The sequence below is a fragment of the Mobula hypostoma genome, chromosome 4, assembly GCF_963921235.1.
Source record: "Mobula hypostoma chromosome 4, sMobHyp1.1, whole genome shotgun sequence".
Taxonomy (NCBI): domain Eukaryota; kingdom Metazoa; phylum Chordata; class Chondrichthyes; order Myliobatiformes; family Myliobatidae; genus Mobula; species Mobula hypostoma.
Window position 1 is genome coordinate 99,190,811 of NC_086100.1, and position 24,908 is coordinate 99,215,718.

At 42.2% G+C, this 24,908-nt stretch overlaps 1 protein-coding gene across 11 annotated transcripts in view; it reads left to right on the top strand.

The window, feature by feature from the left end:
- LOC134345510 (uncharacterized) overlaps window positions 1-24,908 on the top strand; it is a 267,873-nt gene that overhangs the window by 70,097 nt on the left and 172,868 nt on the right. For 9 of the 11 annotated variants that reach the window (XR_010017712.1, XM_063046270.1, XM_063046269.1 and 6 more), the window contains 3 exons: window positions 13,398-13,486; window positions 19,107-19,206; window positions 22,997-23,098. Coding sequence is in view for 10 of the 11 variants with exons in the window: in XM_063046270.1 (XP_062902340.1) it covers window positions 13,398-13,486; window positions 19,107-19,206; window positions 22,997-23,098 (291 nt within the window). In the remaining variant the exon portion in view is untranslated. The remainder of the gene's footprint in view (window positions 1-13,397; window positions 13,487-19,106; window positions 19,207-22,996; window positions 23,099-24,908) is intronic. The other 2 variants (XM_063046268.1, XM_063046265.1) reach the window with 1 other exon arrangement.

A 24,908-nucleotide genomic window follows, 5' to 3' on the forward strand; every position in this document is an offset into this window, starting at 1 on the left:
AGCAGCTAGAACGAGAAGAGAAAGCGAAGGAAAGAGTTTGAGCTGGAGAAGTTAAGGATGTGCGTTACAGAAGGGCCAAATGCCGAACCAAGGTGGAAGGTTCAGGGCGACCCAGGAGGTTAGGTTGGTTCCCCCATTTGAGGAGGCCGATGTTGATCAGTACTTTCTACATTTTGAAAAAGTCGCTGCAAGTCAGGATTGGCTGAGGGATAAGTGGGCTGTTTTGCTTCAGAGCGTACTTAAGGGGAAGGCTCAGCAAGCTTACTCGGCATTGTTCACAGAAGATGCCCACAGGTATGATGTGGTGAAAGAGGCTATACTCAGGATTTATGAGTTGGTCCCCGAGGCATACCGGCAAAGGTTCCGGAATGTGAGGAAGCAGTGGGGCCGCACGTATTTAGAGTTTGCCCGTGAGATGCAGATGTATTGTGAGCGTTGGTGCACCTCAAAAGGGGTCACTGGAAACTATGACAGACTGCTACAGCTAATACTGATTGAGCAATTTAAAGGTTGTGTCCCTGAAGGTATGAGGCCCTATCTAGATGAGAAAGAGGCAGAAACCTTAGCTGCAACTGCTAAGTTAGCGGATGAGTACACGTTAACACACAAAGCAGAGTTTACCCCGAGTAAAAGCTACCAGAAGGGTAGTCGAGAGGGCGGAGAAAGTCTGCCGGAAAAGCCAGAAAGTAAGTCGGGGCCTAGTCAGAAGGATAAGGAAGGCAGGAAGCAGTTTAGTAGGAAGTCTCCTGGGGTCGTATGCTAAAATTGTGGGAAAACCGGTCACATTGCGTTTTGCCCCAAAGAAGGAGACGGGGAAAGGAAAAACGGCGACTCCGACAGGCTGTATTGAGCCGGCAAACAAACCGCTAGGGGAAAAGAGGTCTGATAGAGTTCAGGAAGGGCACGAGAAGTTTATTTCGGCTGGATTGGTGTCGGTGAAGGAGGGGTCAAACCCAGTACCAGTACGGATCTGGAGAGACACTGGGGCTTGTCAGTCATTGATCTTAAGGAGGGTGTTAGACTTTAGTTCAGAGACCAAGACTGGGGAGATCAGTGTGATAAAAGGCATTGGGAAAGGGACTGAAGCAGTACCTTTGCACCAGATACACCTAAAAAGCGACTTAGTCTCCGGACCGGTCACGATAAGGGTGAGGCCTGAATTACCGATGGAAGACGTGGAGGTCTTACTCAGTAATGACCTTGCAGGCGGAGATGTGTACCCAGCAGTAAAGCTGACAAGCAAGCCTGCCAGGACTGAGGACCTGCCCATGGACCCACAGGTTTATCCCGTTTGCGCAGTAACTCGGTGCATGTCCAGAAAGGCTGCCGAAGCGAATGTAGATTTAGCTGACACACATCAAAGTTGCTGGTGAACGCAGCAGGCCAGGCAGCATCTCTAGGAAGAGGTACAGTCGACGTTTCAGGCCGAGACCCTTTGTCAGGACTAACTGAAGGAAGAGTTAGTAAGAGATTTGAAAGTGGGAGGGGGAGGGGGAGATCCAAAATGATAGGAGAAGACAGGAGGGGGAGGGATGGAGCCAAGAGCTGGACAGGTGATTGGCAAAGGGGATATGAGAGGATCATAGGACAGGAGGCCCAGGGAGAAAGACAAAAGGGCGGGGGGAACCCAGAGGATGGGCAAGGGTATAGTCAGGGGGACAGAGGGAGAAAAAGGAGAGTGAGAGAAAGAATTTGTGTATAAAAATAAATAACAGATGGGGTACGAGGGGGAGGTGGGGCATTAGCGGAAGTTAGAGAAGTCGATGTTCATGCCATCAGGTTGGAGGAATTCCGTTTAGGTAGCCTCCAACCTGATGGCATGAACATCGACTTCTCTATGTCCGGATGTCCCGAGGCGAAGCAAGGGGATGGTACATGATGTTGTTGTCACATCAGATCAGCCTATTAAGCAACAGCCCTATAGGATGATTAATTAGGTGATAAAAAGGTTAAAGAACGCAGATGCATATGTTGACGATTTAGTGGTTTGGAGTGGCATGTGGGAGGAGCACATTGTGGCAGTAGAGGAAAGGTTTAAATGGCTGTCTGAAGCCAACCTGACAGTGAACCTCGCGAAAAGTGAGTTCGGCCACGCTAAGGTCACTTATCTGGGGTATGTGGTAGGACGGGCAGCTGGCACCGATGCAGGCTAAGGTGCAGGCTATCTCTGAAGTTCCCATCCCGACGGACAAGAGAGCCCTGAGAAGGGTCTTGGGGATGGTGGGGTACTATCGGAAGTTCTGCAAAAACTAAGCTCTTGCCGAAGAATGCGAAGTTTGTGTGGAACGACCTTTGTCAGAAGCCTTCGAGAGTCTGAAGGTGATTCTGTGTCACCACCCTGTATTGAATGCGCCTGACTTTTCAAAACCCTTCTCCCTAGCAACAGATGCTAGCGACGAAGCGGCAGGGGCGGTGCTGTTGCAGACAGACAAAAAGGAGATCGAACACCCAGTGGCTTGTTTTTCTAAGAAGTTTAATGTCCATCAGAGAAATTATTCCACTGTGGAGAAGGAATTACTGGCAATCATACTAGCATTACAACATTTTGAGGTTTATATTAGTCCGGCACGGAAACCACTGATAGTTTACACTGATCACAATCCATTAGTGTTTTTGGCCACAATGAAGGATAAAAACAAACGCTTACTAAGTTGGAGCCTGGTCTTACAGGAATTTGATATTAAGATAAAACATGTAAAAGGAACGGACAATGTGATTGCTGACTGTCTGTCAAGGTGTTAAAACTTAAAGTTCTCTGTATTAGCCGATGAGCTGATGACTACCTGTATAGTAGCATGTATCTAATAATGTGCATTCATGCTCATAATTTTTACCCCGGTAAAAATCCTTTTAAGGGTGGGGGTGTCATGTGTGACGCCAATCAGAGGTACTGGATGGATGATACTAATGAGAGAGATAAGAAAGACAATGGAAAAACATTCAAAATGCTAATAAGAGAGAAGAGAGGGATTAACGAGAAAGAAACACAATTCAGATATTGACAGACCGGTTGCTTTGAACCTGAACTGTTTGAAGTTTGATGGACAAGTGATACCCCAGCAGGGGGATAAGAGGAGCAGGTTTGCTAAGGCACGACACACCACGAGACCCTGGAAAGAGCAGTGTGCCCCCACAAGTTGGTGTGAGTTTGGAGGATCGGTTCGCGGGAACCGACCAGAGGCTCACGGTGTAAAGGTACGATTGGTGGGAACCTGGGGTGTGAGTCCACCCTTGCCTGGGTGCCGGGTTCACAGCGGAAGAACGATCGTATCCGAAACAGAGGGGTCACAGTCGGTGACCACAGCAGGATTAGAAGACATCAAAAGGTCTGCCTGAAACCAAATTGCATCTCTCTCTCTCCAACGGTACGACAACAGCGATTACTGTGAACGACACTAAACTGAACTAAACTCTGCTTCACTTAAGACTGATCATTTTACCCCGAGACTGCGATAGAGCTTGGTTGATTCCTATTACCCTAGTTCTGTGTATATGTGTGTATTATCATTGCTAACCTGTTACATTTATATCCTTACGATTCGTGTACTGTATTACTTAATTCTTTAATAAAACTTTATTAGTTCCTAGTAATCCAGACTCCAACGAGCGTTCTATTTCTGCTGGTTTGGCAACCCAGTTACAGAGTACGTAACAGTACCAATGACATAGGTAGGAAAAGGGGAGAGGTCCTGATAGGAGAATATAGGGAGTTAGGAAGGGAGTTGAGAAAAAGGACCGCAAAGGTAGTAATCTCAGGATTACTGCCTGTGCTACGTGACAGTGAGAATAAGAATGCAATGAGGGGGAGGATAAATGGGTGGCTGAGGGATTGGAGCAGGGGGCAGGGATTCAAGTTTTTGGATCATTGGGACCTCTTTTGGTGCAGGTGTGACCTGTACAAAACGGACGGGTTACACTTGAATCCTAGGGGGACCAATATCCTGGCAGGGAGATTTGCGAGGACTACTGAGGTGACTTTAAACTAGAATGGTTGGGGGGTGGGAATCAAATTAAAGAGACTAGGAGAGAGGAGGTTAGTTCACAAATAGAGAAAGCTAGTAGACAGTGTGTGAGGGAGGATAGGCAGGGGACAGAGATCAGGAGCACTCGGACCAAAGATATAGGCGACAAGGAAGAAAAAGATAAAGTTGTTTGCTCCAGTAAGGATAAAAAGAGAGTAAGAGGTGGAGAGTTTCTTAAATGCATCTATTTTAATGCTAGGAGCATTGTAAGAAAGGTGGATGAGCTTAGAGCATGGATTGATACCTGGAAATATGATGTTGTAGCTGTTATTGAAACGTGGTTGCAGGAGGGGTGTGATTGGCAACTAAATATTCCAGGATTTCGTTGCTTCAGGTATGATAGAATAGGAGGGGCAAGAAGGGGAGGTGTTGCATTGCTTGTCAGAGAAAATATAACAGCGGTCCTCTGGCAGGATAGATTAGTGGAATCGTCCAGGGAGGCTATTTGGGTGGAACTGAGGAATAGGAAAGGTGTTGTGATGCTTATAGGGGTGTATTATAAACCACCTAATGGGGACCGAGAACTGGTGGAGCAAATTTGTAAGGAGATAGCAGATATTTGTAGTAAGCACAAGGTTGTGATTGTGGGAAGTTTTAATTTTCCACACACAGACTGGGAAGCCCATTCTGTGAAAGGGCTGGATGGTTTGGTGTCTGTCAAATGTGTGCAAGATAGTTTTTTGCAGCAATACATAGAGGTACGAACTAGAGAAGGGTCAGCGTTGGATCTCCTGTTGGGGAATGAGATAGGGCAGGTGACGGAGGTATATGTGGGGAAGCACTTCTGATCCAGTGATCACAATGCCATTAGTTTCAGTGTAATTATGGAGAAGGATAGGACTGGACCGAGGATTGAGATTTTTGATTGGAGAAAGGCTAACTTTGAGGAGATGCGAAAGGATTTAGAAGGAGTGGATTGGGACAATTTGTTTTATGGGAAGGATGTAATAGAGAAATAGAGGTCATTTAAAGGTGAAATTTTGAGGGTACAGGATCTTTATGTTCCTGTTTGGTTGAAAGGAAAGGTTAAAAGTTTGAGCTAGCCATGGTTTTCAAGGGATATAGGAAACTTGGTTCGGAAAAAGAGAGGGATTTACAATAAATATAGGCAGCTTGGAGTTAATGAGGTGCTCGAGGAATATAAAGAATGTAAAAAGAATCTTAAGAAAGAAATTAGAAAAGCTAAAAGAAGATACGAGGCAGATTTAGCAAGTAAGGTGAAAATAAATCCAAAGCGTTTCTACAGTTATATAAATAGCAAAAGGATAGTGAGGGATAAAATTGGTCCCTTAGAGAATCAGAGTGGACGGCTATGTGCGGAGCCAAAAGAGATTGGGGAGATTTTGAACAATTTCTTTTCTTTAGTATTCACTGAGGAGAAGAATATTGAATTGTGTAAGGTAAAGGAAACAAGAAGGGTAGTTATTGTAAGTATGACGATTAACGAAGAGGAACTGGCGCTTTTAAAGAATATAAAAGTGGATAAGTCTCCGGGTCCGGACAAGATATTCCCTAGGACCTTGAGGGAAGTTAGTGTGGAAATAGCAGGGGCCCTGACAGAAATATTTCAAATGTCATTAGAAACGGGGATGGTGCCGGAAGATTGGCATATTGCTCATGTGGTTCCATTGTTTAAAAAGGGTTCTAAGAGTAAACCTAGCAATTATCGGCCTGTAAGTTTGACTCAGTGGTGGGTAAATTGATGGAAAGTATTCTTAGCGATGTTATATATAATTATCTGGATAGACAGGGTCTGATTAGAAACAGTCAACGTGGGTTTGTGCGTAGAATGTCATGTTTGACAAATCTTACTGAATTTTTTGATGAGGTTACTAGGAAAGTTGACGAGAGTAAAGCGGTGGATGTTGTCTATATGGACTTCAGTAAGGCCTTTGACAAGGTTCCACACGGAAGGTTAGTTAAGCAGGTTCAATCGTTCGGCATTAATATCGAGGTAGTAAAATGGATTCAGCAGTGGCTGGATGGGAGACGCCAGAGAGTAGTGGTGGATAAGTGTGTGTTAGATTGGAGGACGGTGTGTAGCAGTGTGCCTCAGGGATCTGTACTGGATCCAATGGTATTTGTCATATATATTAATGATCTGGATGATGGGTTGGTAAATTGGATGAGTAAGTATGCAGATTATACTAAGATAGGTGGCGTTGTGGATAATGAAGTAGGTTTTCAAAGCTTGCAGAGAGATTTAGGCGAGTTGGAAGAGTTGGCTGAAAGATGGCAGATGGAGTTTAATGCTGAAAAATGTGCTACATTTTGGTAGGACTAATCAAAATAGGACATAACATGGTAAATGGTAGGGCATTGAAGAATGCTGTAGAACAGAGGGATCTAGGAATAATGGTGCATAGTCCCCTGAAGGTGGAATCTCATGTGGATAGGGTGGTGAAGAAAGCTTTTGGTATGCTGTCCTTTATTAATCAGAGCATTGAGTATAGGAGTTGGGATGTAATGTTGAAATTGTATAAGGCATTGGTAAGGCCAAATTTGGAGTATTGTGTACAGCTCTGGTCACCGAATTCTAGGAAAGATGTCAATATAATTGAGAGAGTACAGAGGAGGTTTACTAAAATGTTGGCCTGGGTTTCATCTCCTAAGTTACAGAGAAAGGTTGAACAAGTTAGGTCCTTATTCTTTGGAGCGTAGAAGGTTGAGAGGGGACTTGATAGAGGTGTTTAAAATTATGAGGGGGATTGATAGAGTTGACCTGGATAGGCTTTTTCCATTGAGAATGGGGGAGATTCAAACAGGAGGACATGAGTTGAGAGTTGAAGGGCAAAAGTTTAGGGGTAACATGAGGGGGAACTTCTTTACTCAGAGAGTGGTGGCTGTGTGGACTGAGCTTCCAGCAGAAGTAGTTGAGGCAGGTTCGATGTTGTCGTTTGAAGTTAAATTGGATAGATACATGGACAGGAAGGGAATGGAGGGTTATGGACCTAGTGCAGGTCGGTGGGACTAGGTGAGAGAAGGAGTTCGGCACGGACTAGAAGGGCCGAGATGGCCTGTTTCTGTGCTGTAATTGTTATATGGTTATAAGTCCCTTTCCAACTCCAATTTCTGAATTTGAAAGTAGTCTATGCCGTTTATTCCTTCTACCAAAGTGCATGACCACTTACAAAGTACACCATCCTACAGTGTATTCCATCTGCCACTTCTTTGCCTATTCTCCTAATCTGTTCAAGACCTTCTGCAGATTCCCTGCTTCCTCAACACTGCCTGCCCCTCCACCTATCTTGTATCATCTGCAAACTTGACCACAAAGCCATCAATTCAGTCATCCAGATCACTGACATTGACGTAAAAAGAATGGTCCCAACACCAACCTCTGCAGAACACCAGTAGTCACTGGCAGCCAACCAGAAAAGGCTCCCTTTATTCCCATCCTTTGCCTCCTACCAATCAGCCAATGCTGATATCCATGCTGGTATCTTTTCTGTAATACCATGGGCTCTTATCTTGCTAAAAAGCCTCACATTTGCCACCTTGTTAAAGGCCTTCTGAAAATCCAAGTACAGAATATCTGCCAATTCTCCTTTGTCTACCCTGCTTGTTATTTCCTCCAAGGATTCCAACAGATTTGTCAGGCAAGATTTCCCCTTAAGGAAACTGTGCTGAATTTGGCTTATTCTATTGTGTGCCTCCAAGTACCCTCAACATTTTATAGCTGTGGATGTAAGTTCCCCTGGATAATAGTCATTGAGGCAGGTTACCATGTTCTTGGCCACTGGTATAATTGGAGCCTGCTTGAAGCAGGTGGGTACGTCAGACTGCTGAAGTGAGAGGTTAAAGAGCTCAGTGAACATTCCAGCCATTTGATCAGCACAGGTCTTTAGTACTCGGTAGCTACCCACTTCTGGGCTTTTTGTGGGTTCACCCTCCTGAAGGCTGCTCACACGACAGCCTCAGAGACAGAAATCACAAGATCATCAGGGGCTGTAGGAGTTTGTGATGGTTTCTCCATGATTTGACAGTTAAAACGAGCATAGAAGACATTGAGGTCATCTGGAAGTGAAGTCCCATTGTTGGCTGTGTTGCTTGATTTTACTTTATAGGAGGTGATAGCATTCAAGCCCTGCCAGAACATTGGAGTATCCTTTGTTGATTCAGGTTTAGTCCTGTATAGCCACTTGGCCAGTGAGATGGCTTTCCGAAGATCGTACTTGGATCTCTTGTAACTTTCTTGGTCACCAGACTTGAATACCTCTGATCTGGTTAAATCCCAAACAATCCAATGCATGTTGGCAAGTCAGATCCAAAAATGGCCACGAGATTGGCCAAGGTGATGGTAAAGAGTTACTTTTATGATTAGAAAAGCCTGTTGAATAGAGGTGTATTATGGGGATAGTTGCTGGGATGGTCTTATCCCGTCTGCTTGTTACACAGATCAATGACTTTGCTGTGAAATAGGATGTATTAATCAGTAAATTGACACACAATTGGTGGTATTATTAACGAGTGCTGATGAGAGGTGATGCATTTGGAGGTAGTTAAACAATGGTACCTAATGTACCGTAAATGGTAGGGCACTAGGGAGTATTGAGGAATAAGTGACTTGGCTCTGCAAGTCCAAAGATCACTGAAGGGGCAGCACAGCCTGATAAACTGGTGAAGAATGCAGATTGTTTACTTTCTTTTGCTGGTGCAGTGTATGGGAAATTTGGTACAAAACATTAGATAGGCCATAGCTCATGTTGCTACTGGGGGTTGAATATTTCATTATAAGGGGAGACTTGGTGTGTTTTCATTGTAGTAGCAAAGGCAGAGGGAGACCTGATCGAGCTATTTAAGAAGCACTTTTCACTATAGCACAAGGGTTCAAGTTGAGGAGTGATAGCCTTAGAGGAGATCTGAGGAAGATTTTGTTCACTATTGGAATGTTTACAATCTGGAGCTTACAGCTTGAGAAGATGGTGGAGTCTGGTACCATTTTTAAAATGTGTCTGGATGAGAACTTGAATCAGCCTGGCGTTGTAGACCATGGGCCAAGTGCTGGTGAATGGGAATAGCGTAGGTAGCATCTGATGGTTGGCGTAGATGTGGTGCGCCAGTCGTTTCTGTGTTATGTGACTCGATTTAGAACATGGGGTAAGCTGATGCAATGTTGTGTTACGAAGAATAACCTTTCTTGAAAATGTAAGTTTTTAGCAAATTATTTCCCTATCTCTTGATAATTGCGAAAACAGAATAGTATAACACAGTACAGGCCCTTCTGCCCACGATGTTGTACTGACCTCTTAATGTACTCCAGGTTCAATTTAACCCTTCTGTTTCACATAGCCCTCTGTTTTTAATGTGAAAGAAAATAAGTGGAATAAATATTAAAAATTTAATTGAATGTAAACATTCTCTCGGGGGGGGTGAAGAATCAGTATCTAGTATTTTGGCTTTGGCTGGAAGAATCGGGAATTGTTGTCATTGGTGTGGAAAAGGGTATTATGATGACGACCAGCAGAATGAATGTATTTGGAGGAAGAGATAGGAATGGGGACCATCAGAATCAAAGCTGAGTAATACGAGGCTGACAGATTGAAACATGGAACTGGGGTACAGGTTTCCCCCGCCATCCGAAGGTAGAGCATTCCAATGAAACGGTTCGTAAGCCGAAATGTCGTAAAGTGAAGAAGTAATTACCGTTTATTAATATGGGAAAAATTTTTGAGCGTTTCCAGACCCAAAAAATAACCTACCAAATCATGCCAAATAACACATAAAACCTAAAATAACAGTAACATAATAGTAAAGGCAGGAATGATATGATAAATACACAGCCTATATAAAGTAGAATACTTTTTGCAATCATTGAAGTACTGTCTAGCGCAGCGAAAATCTCGCGCATGCGCTCTTGGCAGAAGCACTCACTCCAGTAACCTTTAAGCTATGAGGCTGCCAAATCGTACCAAATAACAAATCATGCTAAATAACACAAAAATACACAGCCCATATAAAGTAGAAATACTTTTTGCAATCATTGAAGCACTGTCTAGCGCAGCGAAAATCTCACACATGCGCTCTCGGCGGAAGCACTGTTGGCGCAGGCGCTGTCAGCAGAAGCACTCTCTCCAGTAACCTTTAAGCTATGAGGCTGACAAATCATACCAAATAACAAATCATACTAAATAACACAAAAATACACAACCTATATGAAGTAGAAATAATGTATGTGCAGTGTAGTTTCACTTACGGGAATCGGGATGGTGTGTTAGGCTGAGTCGTCAGAAATTGGGGTGGTGGGAGGTAGAGGAGACTGGGGTGTCATCTCATCATTGTCTATTTCCAATAGAGCAGCCAGGTCATCATCTTCTATGTCTGCCTGCCTCGATGTCGAAGGTCGAGGTTCGTCGTCTGCTGTGGCTGATGTGCAAGGCTTGAAAAACGACAGTATACTTGACTGCTGAGCCTCGCGCATTTTTAGATCATAGAGTTCTTTGTAAGCACTCAAAACATCCTGCAAACCTGCCCTAAACCTACGTGCCCTTTCAAAATTAAAGTCATACTTTTCTGCAATCATTGCAGCGCTGTCAATCGCAGCGAAAGTCTCACGCAACTGCTTCACGTTCAGTCCCTGGACGACTTCATTTTCACTACTGCGTTCGGTTTCGATTGTTATCCTTTCCTCTTGCAATTGCATCAGCTCTTCATCTGTCAATTCTTGGTCATGGGATGTCAAAACCTCTTCAACTTCATCTTCATCAACTTCCACAAACCCAGCCTCCTTAGCCAAGCTCACTATTGTCGTATTTATTGTTGATGGTTCGAAGCCTTTAAAATCGTTCACTGCTTCGGGACATAGTTTCCTCCAAACGCCATTTCTCATTGAGACTGTTAGCCTATCGAGAGCATCTCCAATGTTGGCGATTGCCAGTTTTATATTGTAGTCTTTCCTGATCTCTCGCAAAGATGCTTCAGAGTTGCCCTGTCTGTCAATAGCACTTACAATAAAACGTTTCACATTTTGCGTATAGTAAGCCTTAATTGTGGCTATTAGGCCTTGGTCAAACAGCTGCAGCAACGATGTTGTATTCGGCGGTAAGAACGCAACACGAATATTACTGCCATACTCAGTAATGGCAGGCGGATGAGCAGCACAATTATTGACAATCACAAGACACCTATTATCGAGGTTATTTTCTCTACAGTATTTTTCAACAAAAGGACTAACGTATCTGCTCATGTACTCAGAAAAGAGCACTTGGATGTTCCAACTGCTTGGATGTGAACGGAATACAACAGGAAGTGTTTTCTTATCAACGCCTTTAAGTGCCCTCGGATTTTCTGAATGGTACACTAGTAGAGGCTTAGTGGCGTTAATAATAGGCATTAGGGTAAACCTGTCCTTCGATACCTTGTGTCCCTTAACCTGCTTTTCTTCTTTCGAAATAAATGTCTTACTCGGCAATTTTTTCCAATAAATTGTAGTTTCGTCACAGTTAAACACTTGCTTATACGAATAACCATCTTCTGTAATTATTTTCTTCAGTTCTGCTGGGAACCTTTCAGCAGCTTCAGTTATCAGCCGAAGCACTCTCTCCGGTAAATGTTAAACTATGAAGCTGCCCTCGCCTCAGAAACCGATCAAACCACCCGTGACTACCTTTAAATTCCACTTTCACAATACTTTCATCACCATTGGCCAGTGCTTTCTGTTTCAGCTTATTAAAAAGACTGACTGATTTCTCCTTAAGTATAAGATAACTTAAAGGAACACCACGTTTTGTACACCCATCAATCCACTCAAGCAATAGACTTTCCATTTTATCCATTACTGGATGCCGACTAAGAGAAACCACTTTGCTACGAGCAGAACCAACAGTAACATCGGCAACTTTCAAGATTTTTTCTCTCTGCGTGTAAATAGTGAGAATGGTGGATGCAGGCAAGTTCAACGTGCGGACAATGCCCTTACTTCGTTCACCACGATCGAAATGCTTAATTATGTCTAGTTTTACGCTGAGTTTAACACCCTTACAAGCTCTTTTAGGCTTTTCCGATACCTTAGAACTCATCTTGCTAACGGATGCACAAAATAAATCGAGATAAAGCACGTGTTTAAGCAATGGCGGCTAGAATGCAGTTCCGGGGGAGGAGCTTGGCTGCTCGGGGCGCGCGCCGCCATTTTTCGCGCGCTGCTTTTTTCGTAACAGTGAAAAAACCTTCTGTTAGCGAAAACAGGATACTAATGTAGGTCTTTCGTAACAGTGAGGTTTCGTAAAGCGAACGTTTGAAAAGCGGGGGACACCTGTAACTGTAAGGGTAGGGAGCTCATAAGTGGGAGAACAACATTATCCTGTGTGTAGAACTAAATTCATTTTGGGTTTCAACAGAGATGGCTATCAGGAAGTAAACCATTGAACTTTCAGGTGGTAATTTTGAATGGAGCTGATCATTGATTAATGAATGAGTAATAATAATTATGGGCATTTTTTATGGAAAAAGGATGAGTACTGTTGCGTATTCATGTATATTCATTGTTTTACTATAAATAAAAGTGGAACAGAGACCATAGACATAGAAGCAAAATTAGCCCATTTTTGGCTCATCGGGTCTGCCATCATGACTGAATTTCCCTCTCAACCACAGATTAAGCATTTTAGACAAACTGTTCAAAAACTATATTAATCTTCTATGAACTGAAAAATAACAATTTCTATATGATCAACATACATCAAAGTTGCTGGTGAATGCAGCAGGCCAAGCAGCATCTATAGGAAGAGGCGCAGTCGACGTTTCAGGCCGAGACCCCAGGGTCTCGGCCTGAAACGTCGACTGCGCCTCTTCCTATAGATGCTGCTTGGCCTGCTGCGTTCACCAGCAACTTTGATGTATGTTGCTTGAATTTCCAGCATCTGCAGAATTCCTGTTATTTGAATTTCTATATGATATTGTTACTGTATCTCATATATAACATAAGAAATGTAAATATGAAATTATGAGCTTTGGTGCATAAGCTTTTTATTATGGGTGAGATTTAAAGTATTGAGAAGTAGCGCTGCATGCCGTATACAAACAAAAGCTTTGTGTGTGCCATCTTAGGCATATGTGCCATAGGTTAGGCAATGCCACTGAGTTAACTTTGCTCTAAGACTGTCGGAACTAATTTAAAATTGAATATATGATTTACTTTCACGGTTTAAATTAATGGTGCAGCAACATGTAAACAGAGTCTGGGTGGAAAGCCTTCATGAATTTCAATAGTCTTTCCAATTAGAAGGACTGATTGAGGAATCAAAATCAAGTAAAATCATTAGGCAAAATGGGATTTTAGGGAACAGATAGTGACTGTACAGATGTAAGTCTGTAGTCTATCAAAATTAAGAAAGGTAGCAATGATTGACTGTATCTACCTTTTTATATTTTTGCCAGAAAGATATGTTGAAAGAAGTAGGCGTCACAGACATGTATTGTGGGAGTCCTTTTCCTGAAAGTGTCCAAAGTATGAATGCATATTTAGGGTGAGTATTTATTGTTTATATGAAATCCTGGTAAATGGAGTGTGTCCCTTTCTCCCTTCTTTCAGACCAGGTGAAGGGTCTTAATCCAAAATATCAATGATGAATTTCTCTTCACAGATACTGCCTGACCCACTGAGTTTCCCAGCATTCTGCTTGTTGCCCCAGAATCTATCATCAGCAGTCCCTTGCATCTCCCTGTAGCGCTAACCCTGCCAATTTGTCAAGTGTGCATTTAGAAACTAATCTGAGGGTTGTGTATGGTGACTTAAATGTACTTTGATAATAAATTTACTTTAGACTTTGGAAACAATCAAGAAAAAAATTTCAGGCAAAGAAATTTGAGTTAATTAAGGAGAGTCAGCACACATTTGTAAAAGGCAGATTGTACAAGGAAGAAGTAACAGAGATTATTGTTGAAGTGAATGTAGTGGATGTTGTTAACACCCCACTTCAGTCCACTAAGCACCTTGGACTCTTCTCTCACCACTTCTTCTCATTATACTGGCCATCTTGTCTCTAAACCCTCAGTCCTGATGCAGGTTCAATTATCCACTCATGTTGCCCGCCTACCATGAATACTTTGTCAAGTGCTGAATGTCATTCTGTGACATTGTGATTCTCTGACTGGGACAAATTTTTATTTAGAGATACAGCATAGTAACAGTGAGCCCATGCCATCCATTGACACTACAGTGTATGACCAATTAATCTCCTAGCCCGTACATCATTGGAATATGGGAGGAAACCAGAGGAGGAATCGTCACCATGGGGAGAATGTACAAACTCCTTTCAGAATTGAATCTAGGTTGCTGACAGTATAATAATAGTCTAACCGCAGCACTACTGTGCTGCCCCAAAGGGATCTGTTGTTCCAGAGTGGAGTGATATTTTTTCAACAGTACTTGCTTCAGGAATGTTGACAGTAAAAGCTGTAGAGAGACCGGGGATTGAACCTGGGACCTCAGGCATGTGAAGCATGTGCTCTACATCCTCTCATAAGTATATTCTTCACTTTTAAAATGCAGAGATCCTTGACACCAATTTAGCTAAACACAGTGTGGTTGGATCACTGGGACTTTGTTTATTACTGCAAACAACAGGAAATCTGCAGATGCTGGAAATTCAAGCAACACACATCAAAGTTGCTAGTGAACGCAGCAGGCCAGGCAGCATCTCTAGGAAGAGGTACAGTCGATGTTTCAGGCCAAGACCCTTCGTCAGGATGTGTGTTGCTTTGTTTATTACTGCTCTTTAAATGAAGAAATCAAAAGTTGTTTTAGTGGTAAGTTGTAGGTAATTAAAAACTTATTTTCTTGCTGTCTGGATTGTTAAAATCATTTTCAAAGTTCAAACTAAATTTATTATCAAAGTACATGTATGTCAGCATATACAACCCTGAGGTTTATTTCCTTGCAGACATACTGAATAAATCAGACTTCATTTTATTGTCAATGTATGTACGCAGAATATAACTGAGATTTGTCTTCTTCAGATAGCCATAAATTACAGAAAAATCATGTATGTCATTGAAAGAAGACAGCAACCCCCACCCTGCACGAGAAAGAAAAAGAAACAAAACTCGCAAACCTCCCCAACCCCTCCCTTGCACAAAACTAATAGATCGCCCACCCGGACACAGCCTGCTAAAACATCAAACCCTTAACCCCCAACCCAAAAAAAAACAGCGACAATAGTATCAAACCCCCAACCCCTCTCTCGCACACGAGAAAGCACCAACAAAACATCAGACCCCCAAATCCCCAACACCTCCCTCACCCAAAAAAGTAACAAATGCCCACCCACCAATTGGCAACAAGAAATTATACGCAGAAAACTGAAGGAGACCAATATGAACTACAGTCTGTACCAATAATCACATACAGAATATCCTGGAATTTTGAAAACATCCTCCGTCAGCATCGAGAAGAGTGACAACTTGAACACAGTCCTTCCATGGGGAGTGACCAGTGGACTTCAGCGCCGATCTGCAGCCTCCTGACCTCTGGCCCGAGCCGTGAAGAGCAACCACTGACATGGCCTCCTCTGCATTCACCTCAATGTTTCAATCCATAGAGTAATAAGCTTGCTTAAAAGGAGATCTTTGCAGGCGTTTGGACTAATTCTGATGGCCCAATCAGCAGCAGGAGCAGACCACAGTGATGACGATTCTCACAGGTCAGCGACGCTTAACGAGAGATGAGAGTGGATATAGGAATGCTGGAAAATGAGGCCGGAGAATTAATAATGGGGGCCAAGGAGATGGCAGATGAACTAAATGATTATTTTACATCAGTCTTCACTGTGGAAGACACTAGCAATGTCCCAGATGTTGAAGGGTGTGAGGGAAGAGAAGTGAGTGCAGTTACTATTAGAAGGGAGAAGGTGCTCAAAAAGCTGAAAGACCGAAGGGTACATAAGTCACCCGGACCAGATGAACTGCACCCTAGCGTTCTGAAAGAGGTAGCGGTAAAGATTGTGGAGGCATTAATAATGATCTTTCAAAAATCATTGGACTCTGGCATGGTGCAAGAGGACCGGATAATTGCAAATGTCACTCCAGTCTTTAAGAAAGTAGGAAGGCAGCAGAAAGAAAATTATAGACCAGTTAGCCTGACCTCAGCTGTTGGGAAGATGTTGAAGTCAATTGTTAAGGATGAGATTATGGAGTACTTAGTGACACAGGACGAGATAGAACAAAGTCAATACGGTTTCCTTAAGTGAAAATCTTGCTTGACAAACCTGTTGGAATTGTTTGAGGAGATTACAAATAGGATAGATAAAGGGGATCCATTAGATGATGTATAATTTGACTTTCAGTAGGCCTTTGACAAGGTGCCACACATGAGGCTGCTTAACAGGTTAAGAGCCCATGGTATTACAGGAAAGTTGATTAGAGCATTGACTGATTGGTAGGAGGCACTGAATGGGAATAAAAGAACCCTTGTCTGGTTGGCTGCCAGTGATAGTGGTGTACTGCAGGGTTCGGTGTTGGGACCGCTTCTTTTAGTGCTGTATATCATTGATTTAGATGATGAAGTAGATGGCTTTGTTGCCAAGTTTGCAACAGATACAAAGATTGGTGGAGGGGAAACGGGAAGGGTGCAGAAGGACTTAGACAATTGAGGAGAATGGGCAAGAGAGTGGCAAATGAAATACAATGTTGGAAAATGTGCAGACTAGTTTCTAAGTGGGGAGAAAATCCAAAAACCTGAGATGCAAAGGGACTTGGGAGTCCTTGTATAGAACACCCTAAAGTTTAACTTGCAGGTAGAGTCAGTGGTGAGGAAGCCAACTCATTTCAAGAGGTCTAGAATACAAGAGCAGGGATGTGATGCTGAGGTTTTATAAGGCACTGATGAGACCTCATCTTGAGTATCGCGAACAGTTTTGGGCTCCTCATCTAAGAAAAGATGTGCTGGTTTTGGAGTGGGTTCAAGGAGGTTCACAAGGATGATTCCGGGGATGAAAGGGTTATCATACAAGGAACATTTGATAGCTCTGGGTGGAATTTAGAAGGATGATGGGCGATCTCATTGAAACTTTTTGAATGTTGAAAGACTTAGACAGAGTAGATCTGGAAAGGATGTTTCCCATGGTGGAAGAGTCTAGGATAAGAGGGCATAGTCTCAGGATAGAGGGGTGTCCATTTAAAACAGAGATGCAAAGAAATTTCGTCAGCCAAAGGTTGGTGAATTTGTGGAATTTATTACCACAGGCAGCTGTAGAGGCTGGGTTGTTGGGTGTATTTAAGGCAGAGCTTGATAGATTCTTGATTGGACATGGTATCAAACGTTACAGGGAGAAGGATAGAAGGAGGAGGGGATAGAAAGATCAGCCATGATGAAATAGCGGAGCAGCCTCGATGGAGCAAATGACCTAATTCTGCTCCCATGTCTTATGGTCTTACGGCCATAAGAATCAGTGAAAGGACACACCAATAAGACATTCAGCCAGTGTGCAAAAGACAACAAACTGTGCAAATATAAAAAGAAAGAAATAATAGTAATAAATAAATATCCAGAACCTGAGCTGAAGAGTCCTTGAAAGTGAGTCTGCAGTTTCTGGGAACATTTCAATGATGGGGCAAGTGAAGTTGAGTGAAGTTATCCCCTTTAGATGGTTGAGGGATAATAACTGTTTCTGAATTTGGTATTGTGAGTCCTGGGGCATCTTGATGGCAGCTGTGAGAAGAGAGCATCTGCTGGGTTGTGGATGCTGCTTTCTTGCAACAATGTTCCATTTAGGTGTGCTCTGCGTTAGAGAGGACTTTACCATGATGAACTAAGCCATAATCACTTTTTGTAGGATTGTCCATGAAAAGGCATTGGTGTTTCCATACCAGGCTGTGATGCAGCCGGTCAATATATTCTCCACCACACATTTATAGAAGTTTGTCAGTTTTAGATGTCATACCAAATCTTTGCAAACTCTGAAGGAAATAGAGGTGCTGTTGTGTGTTCTTTGTAATTGCACTTACATGCTGGGCCCAGGACAGGTCCTCTGAAATAATAGCACCAAGGAATTTAAAGTTGCTGACCCTCTTACCTCTGATCTCTGGATGTGGACTGGCTTATGGACCTCTGGTTTCCTTCTCCTGAAGTCAATTATCAGCTCCTTGGTCATGCTAACACTGAGTAAGAAGTTGTTGTTATGGCATCACTCGGTCAGATTTTTAATTGCTTTCCTATATGCTGATTCAACACCACCTTTGATTTGATTTGATTTACTTGTTATTTAGCAATAATGAAATCCCAGATATTTCCAGTGCCCCTCAGTTGCTCTCTTTGTTATTTAGATTTTAGAATTTTGAAACGGGGAATAAATTCAACTCTTAACTATGATTTTGAATAATTATTATCCTGTGCCATTGATATAATATAAAATATTCGATATTTTCACTTGTGATTTTGTGAACTTTTAATTTATGCCAACACTGCGAAATATCCTGCTTTAAAAATTGAACACTAAAAAGCCTGCGGATGCTGGAAGAATTCCGCAGGTCAGGGAGGAAATAGGCGCGACCACATTCCAGGTTGAAATCCTACATCAAGACTGAGAGAGAACAGGAAGGTTTGCTAGTATAGTAGCAATACATAGAGCATTGGTATCCCAACTTTTTCCATTTGCCCAGTTGTTCCCTCCCTATAAGGCTCCACCAGTGCCTGGCCCGCTGTGCTTTGTACTAGCAATTCTTCTTGTTCCTTCTCAGTCCTCATTCACGGTCTTAACCCTAAAGCATTGTTTTATAACTTTTTCCTCCACAAATATTGTTTGACCTGTTTGGTTCCCTCAGTATCTGTTTCTGTTTTTAAAAAGTTTCCATTTTTAGAGGGTGAATGCACTTTAAATAACAGTAACCCTGATTCATATGTTAATCCATTCTTGTGCAATTTGCAAATCCAGTTTGACTATGTTTTTTTTCACTTACAAAGAAGGCATTGTAACTGAGAAAGCTAGAGCACCAGAAATTAAAAGACCAAATTTTATGCATATTTTATCAGCTAGTAAATGTTATAAAAATGTAAAATAAATCATTTGTAAACTGTATTGAGGCCATTAATTTTATCCATCTTTTCTGATTTGGGACACTGAATAATGATCACTTACGTTATTTGCATAGTGCCCAACCAATCGGCAGAGCTCTGGATCTCGGAGCTGATGTGGTGGTGACTGGCAGATGTGTCGACAGTGCCCTCGTTCTGGGACCTCTAATTCATTATGTAAGAAACTCTCTGCATGAACATAATTCAAGCTTTCCTGTTGTCATGTATTTTTAAAAATCGTATATTTGAAGAAAGTGGGGATAAAAAAGACGTTTGTACTTGTTTAAATTAATTATTTTTCCTAATAGATGTAAAATGTCAGTTTTAGCATTATTTATTTTATTTTTAGAGGTGCAGTATAGTGCCAGGCTCTTCCGTGCCCGATGAGCTGGCACTGCCCTATTACAACTATGTGACCAATTGACCTACTAACCCATACATCCCTGGAATGTGGGAGGGAGCCCACGCTGTCATGGGGAGAATGTACACAACTCCTTACAGACAGTGGTGGAATTGAACCCGGGTCACAGACTGCTATAGCATTGTACTTATCTGCTGCTACCGTACCACCCAAGTTACCATCGACTATTCCCAATAGGACTGCTGTAGTTTAAACAAACTAATGTCATAAATGAGAAGGCCTGAGAAAGTAATGCTAGGACAACACATTTCATGATGTCAGATTGTCCCAGAGAACTATTCAGCCTACAAAATTTATTTATCTTTATTTATTGAGATAAAGTGCAGAAGAGGTCCTTCCGGCCCCTCGAGCCACACTACCCAGCAAACCCCAATGTAATCTGAGTCTAATCACGGGACAATTTACTATGACCGATTAACCTACAGACCAGTACAACTTTGGACTGTGGGAGGAAACTGGAGCACCTGGCGGAAAACCACACAAGCTCCTTCGAGGCAGCGGTGGGAATTGAACTCTAGTTGCCTGTGCTGTGAAGTGTTATGCTAACCACTACTCTACCGTGCAGTCTGCACATGAAATATAACTGCACACAGGCAGAAGTCAAACAAATATGAAAGTGATCTGATTTCATAATCTTGATTATGCAGTAGATGTCATTCGGGATGCTGAGGATAACTGTTTTACAACATTTGCTCTATGGTACTATAGATGAATAAAATAAGTACTGATGATGTGGTGATCTGTGCATTACTGTAGTGGCATGGAAACTGAAAGCTGTGTTTGTTTTTGATGGATAGAAGTAAATTGCTAGTCCAGCAAAATCTCTAATTCAGATCTAAATGCTTGAATCAATGTTATGTTTTAAGCTCTGATGAGACGTTGATAATGAGTTTGGTTGTATGTTTGCATCCAATTCTAGAGATATCTAAGACTATAGGACATATATACAGGGTGAAGAATAAGAGTTTTGAGGTGATCTCAGGAAGAATTTTTTTGTTTCACTTGTGGTTGAAATCTGATGCAGATAGGTACACTCACAGTATTTAAGAGCACCATGGCATAGTAGACTATGGATCAAGTGGTGGTAAATGAAATAGGGAATTGAAGGCCATGGTGGGCCAGCTTCTGTGCGAGATCTCTGTGATCCATGACCATTTGTCGCAGCAAAGAGATGTGAGAGACTAAGCTGCAAACTTGAAGAAATACTATTCCAAATCAAGGTGTTGTATTTCAGTTTAATATTTTAGTAATATTTACATGCGACAAGTGTGGCCTGCTCATGCATCTCCTGCCTGAAAATCAGTAACTTGTGACTTTAATTCCACATTTTGGAATTTGAGTGTACAAATCTAGGTAATACAGTGGATGCTGCATTGTTGGAGATGCCCTCAAATAGATAATACATCAAACCTCATTCCCATCTGGCTTCTTTGACGCAGTTTGAAGAAGATGCTCTGAAGGAGCAGCAGAGTGGTGCAGCTTGCTTGACAATTCCAGTCACCTTGGTTCCATTCAGACATTTAGTTCCGTTTGTATTTGTACTCTATGTATGTCAGGGTATGTGGTTTTGAGAAAAGAATGGGATAAGCATAGCATTAGTGTAAATGGATGCTTGATGTGGATTTGCCAACATGAATAAAAAGGCCTATTTCCATTGCTCTAAGACCCTGAGAGGAGGAGTATACTAATTATTGCACATTTCTCTCAATCAATATCATTGAAAAAGATAAACCAGATGAACAGTCTCAAATCGAAAGATCGATAGTCCATTATCGTCCATCTCAAGCTGCTTGACCTGCAGAGTTCCTCTAACATCTTATTCTCACTCCAGTATTTCAGTGTCTTGTGCCTTCATTGAAAAACTTATTTTTCAACAGTGATCACATTTGCCTTTCATAGTGCATTTTATTGGCTGTAAAGGGTACTCTGCAACTGAGAAAGACGCAATGTTACTGTAATTGCACGTTTTGTGTTATTTTGTGGCATTAGTTTTGATCAGTGTTTTATTTATTTAAGGATATTTATAGTTCAGTACTTTTCCTTGTTCTCAATCTACATCACAGAAATGTGGCCTTCAGCTCACCCATTCTTGCCATTGATCAAGTGTCCAGCCCTTTTCCAGCACTAGGCCCATTGTCTTCTATGCCTTGGATAAAGTGAGAGACTATCTTCACCCACCCTTTGAAGACTCCCCTTCTCACTGTTAACAACACTTTTTTTCTATCTACTTCTAGATTCAGATTATTATATATTACAAACAACAGAAGTCGTGGCACCAATCTGGGCATTGCACCACTGGTCACAAAAACAGTCAACCACTATTGTCCTTTGCCGTATTTCAACAAACATATTTACTCCTTTGTTTTTGAAAATAGGTACTACAAAGATCGGTATTTTCATGGGCATCCATTCCAAATGGTGATGATTATAATGTACCATCTTAATTACAGTATATGGTTTCTTCATATATCAGCTAATCAAATAATCCTAGCTTTGATTCTTAAATTGGCATCTGCAAGAATTACTTAGGACACATAATCTTCTGATGAAATGCAGCCATGGCATTTTCAAAAAAAATAGATTTACCCATGTTAATTGAAAATGCCATGTGCAGTGGCATCTGCATTAGACTTTGGGGCGAATGGACCTGGGTTTGAATCCGGCCGGCTACTTGCATGCTTCCATCCATGCTGGGTTGAATGTCGAGCTAGCAAATTGGCCTCATAGAATACAGACAAAAATGTAAAAGAAATGGCAAAGTTGTCGCCCGATACGCCACAAGGCAGGAAGAGCAACAACAGAATCAATTTTAGATCATATGTCATGAGTTAGGATTTAAAAAGATATTATGGTTCAATTGGGAATGGGGGAGTCTGAATACAATTTAAAGGTGAATATCCTGGGGCCAAAGCCAATGTCCTCAATTTCAATCAGAGAGCAATTGCAGTGATGTAAAGATAGAGTAGTCTGGAGTGGACAGGGTAAGTAGGCTAATAGGTCACTGGATGAGCAAAGGCAGGTATTTAAACAGCTAGATGATAATGGTAAGCAGAAATTGTCCAGATTGAGATTTGGATTTACAAACATTTGAATTTATCACATGTATATTGAACCATACAGTGAAATGCATGATTTGTTAATAACCAACACACCCAAGGATTTGTGGGGACAACCCGTAAGTGCCACCACACATTTCAGTGCCAAGAGAGCATACCCATAGTGTTGAGCAGGTAACACAAGCAGCAGCAGCAGTAACAGCAACAGTAAAACCAGAATCAGGTTTAATATCACCAGCATATGTTGTGAAATTTGTTAGCTTAGCAGCAGTAAAATGGATATGTAATAAATATAGGGAAAAGTACTGAATTACAGTGAGGCTATATGTATATTAAATAATTAAATTAAATGAAGTAGTTCAAAAACAGAAATTAAAAACAGTAGTGAAGTGGTGTTCATGGATTCAGTGTCCATTTAGAAATCAGATGCAGAAGGGAAGAAGCTGTTCCTGAATTGTTGAGTGTGTATATTCTATGTTCTAAATTCTAGGTTCTAGATTCTCCCAAGGTAAATTGGCAAACGGGACCTTGGAACCTGCCATGGAATAACAGGCTTCTATACCTCTTTCCTGAGGGTAACAACGTAAAGAGGGTATGTCCTGGGTGATGGGGGTCCTTGATGATGGGCACTGCCTTTCTGAGGCACAGCTCCTTGAAGATGTCTTGGATGCTATGATAGAGCTGACTAATTTTACAACTTTCTGCAGCTTACCTCGATCCTGTGTAGCAGTGCCCCCCCGATAACAGACAGTGATCATCATTGTGGCTATCCCTCGAGGTCGAGGATGATGGTCTTCGTTCTGAAGAAGTGGCCCACAGAGCGAAGACGCTATGCGTGTATTTGTTTAACATGTACTTGATGTTGCACTCCAAGAAGCACACGATACTTCACAAATCAACCAACTGATTCCAATGGCATGGAAACCACGAAGATTGGAGCTGATAGATTTGTTGCAGCCTTCATCCACCTTCACAGCCGTTGAGTTCGAAGTAACTTCAAGTGATGTTCAACTTCAACTTCAAAGACAGTGATACAACCTGTCAGAATGCTCTCCACAGTATATCTGTAGAAGTTTTTGAGTGTTTTAGGTGACAAACCAAATCTCCTAAACTCCTAATGAAATATAGCCACTGTCTTACCTTCTTTATAGCTGCATCGATATGTTGGGACCAGGTTAGATCCACAGAGATATTGACACCCAGGAACTTGAAATAGCTCACTGTCTCCACTTCTAATCCCTCTATGTGGATTGGTTTGTGTTCCCTTGTGTTACCCTTTCTGAAGCCCACAATCAGTTGTTTGGTTTTACTAACGTTGAGTGCATGGTGGTTGCTCTGACACCACTCAAATAACTGGTACATCTTGCTCCCATACGGCCTTTCACTACTACCTGAGATTCTGCCAACAATGGTTGTATCATCAGCAAATTTATAAATGGCATTTGAGTTCTGCCTAGTCACACAGTCATGGGTGTAGAGAGAGTAGAGCAGTGGGCAAAGCACGCACCCCTGAGGTGCGCCAGTGTTGATCATCAGCGAGGTTCGAAGGTTCATTTATTAACAAAGTATACAGTTATGAAATTCTTCTTCCCCAGGTAACCATGAAGTCAAGAAAGGAAAAGAAAAGGCAGCATGATCATCAACTCCCAAATACCCCCTCCCCTCACAATAAAACAAACAAAATGGAACAGGCACATCCACCCCTCCCCCGCACAAAAAAAATGAGAGATTGGTCGAAAAACACAAAATATAAAATAACTATAAAGCTGGGAAAAAAAGTCTGTAGTCCAAGTCCATATCCAAAACACAGAAAACCTGGGTAACATTCTCCGGGGACAGCAGCAGGCTTTCCCCTCTCTGCAGTAGAGCAATCAGAAGACTGGCAGCCGGTGTTCACCTTCTGCATTCACCTTGTTGTCTCAATCTCCCTGTCACTTTAATCGGTGCACAATGGGAGCTTTAATCGGTGAAATAGAGTCCAGTATCAGCTTGCGCCGTCCTGCAGCCTGCTCATTATGAGGTTTGCATGTGTTGCATCTGTCTCCCAGAATCCTCTCAGAGACTGCATAGCGCTGAAGCACCCAAATGATCTGGAAATTTCCGCATTCACCTCGAAGTTTCAGTCTCCCTTGTCACTTTAATGGGTGAACAATGGAAGCTTCAATCGGCAAAATGGAGTCGAACACTGGCTCGCAACCTTCTAGCCACGATGTTCCTGCACACTGCCTCCACCTCCTGGAATCTTCTCAGAGACAACAGAGCACTGGAACAACTAATTGATCACTAAACAGCAAATCACAGGCTCCAACAGTTCCAGGATCACATTCGAGACAAAAAATGAAAGTAAAGGACATAAAGTAAGTTAAATATATGGTTTAATGATCTATCCAGATGTTGACTCA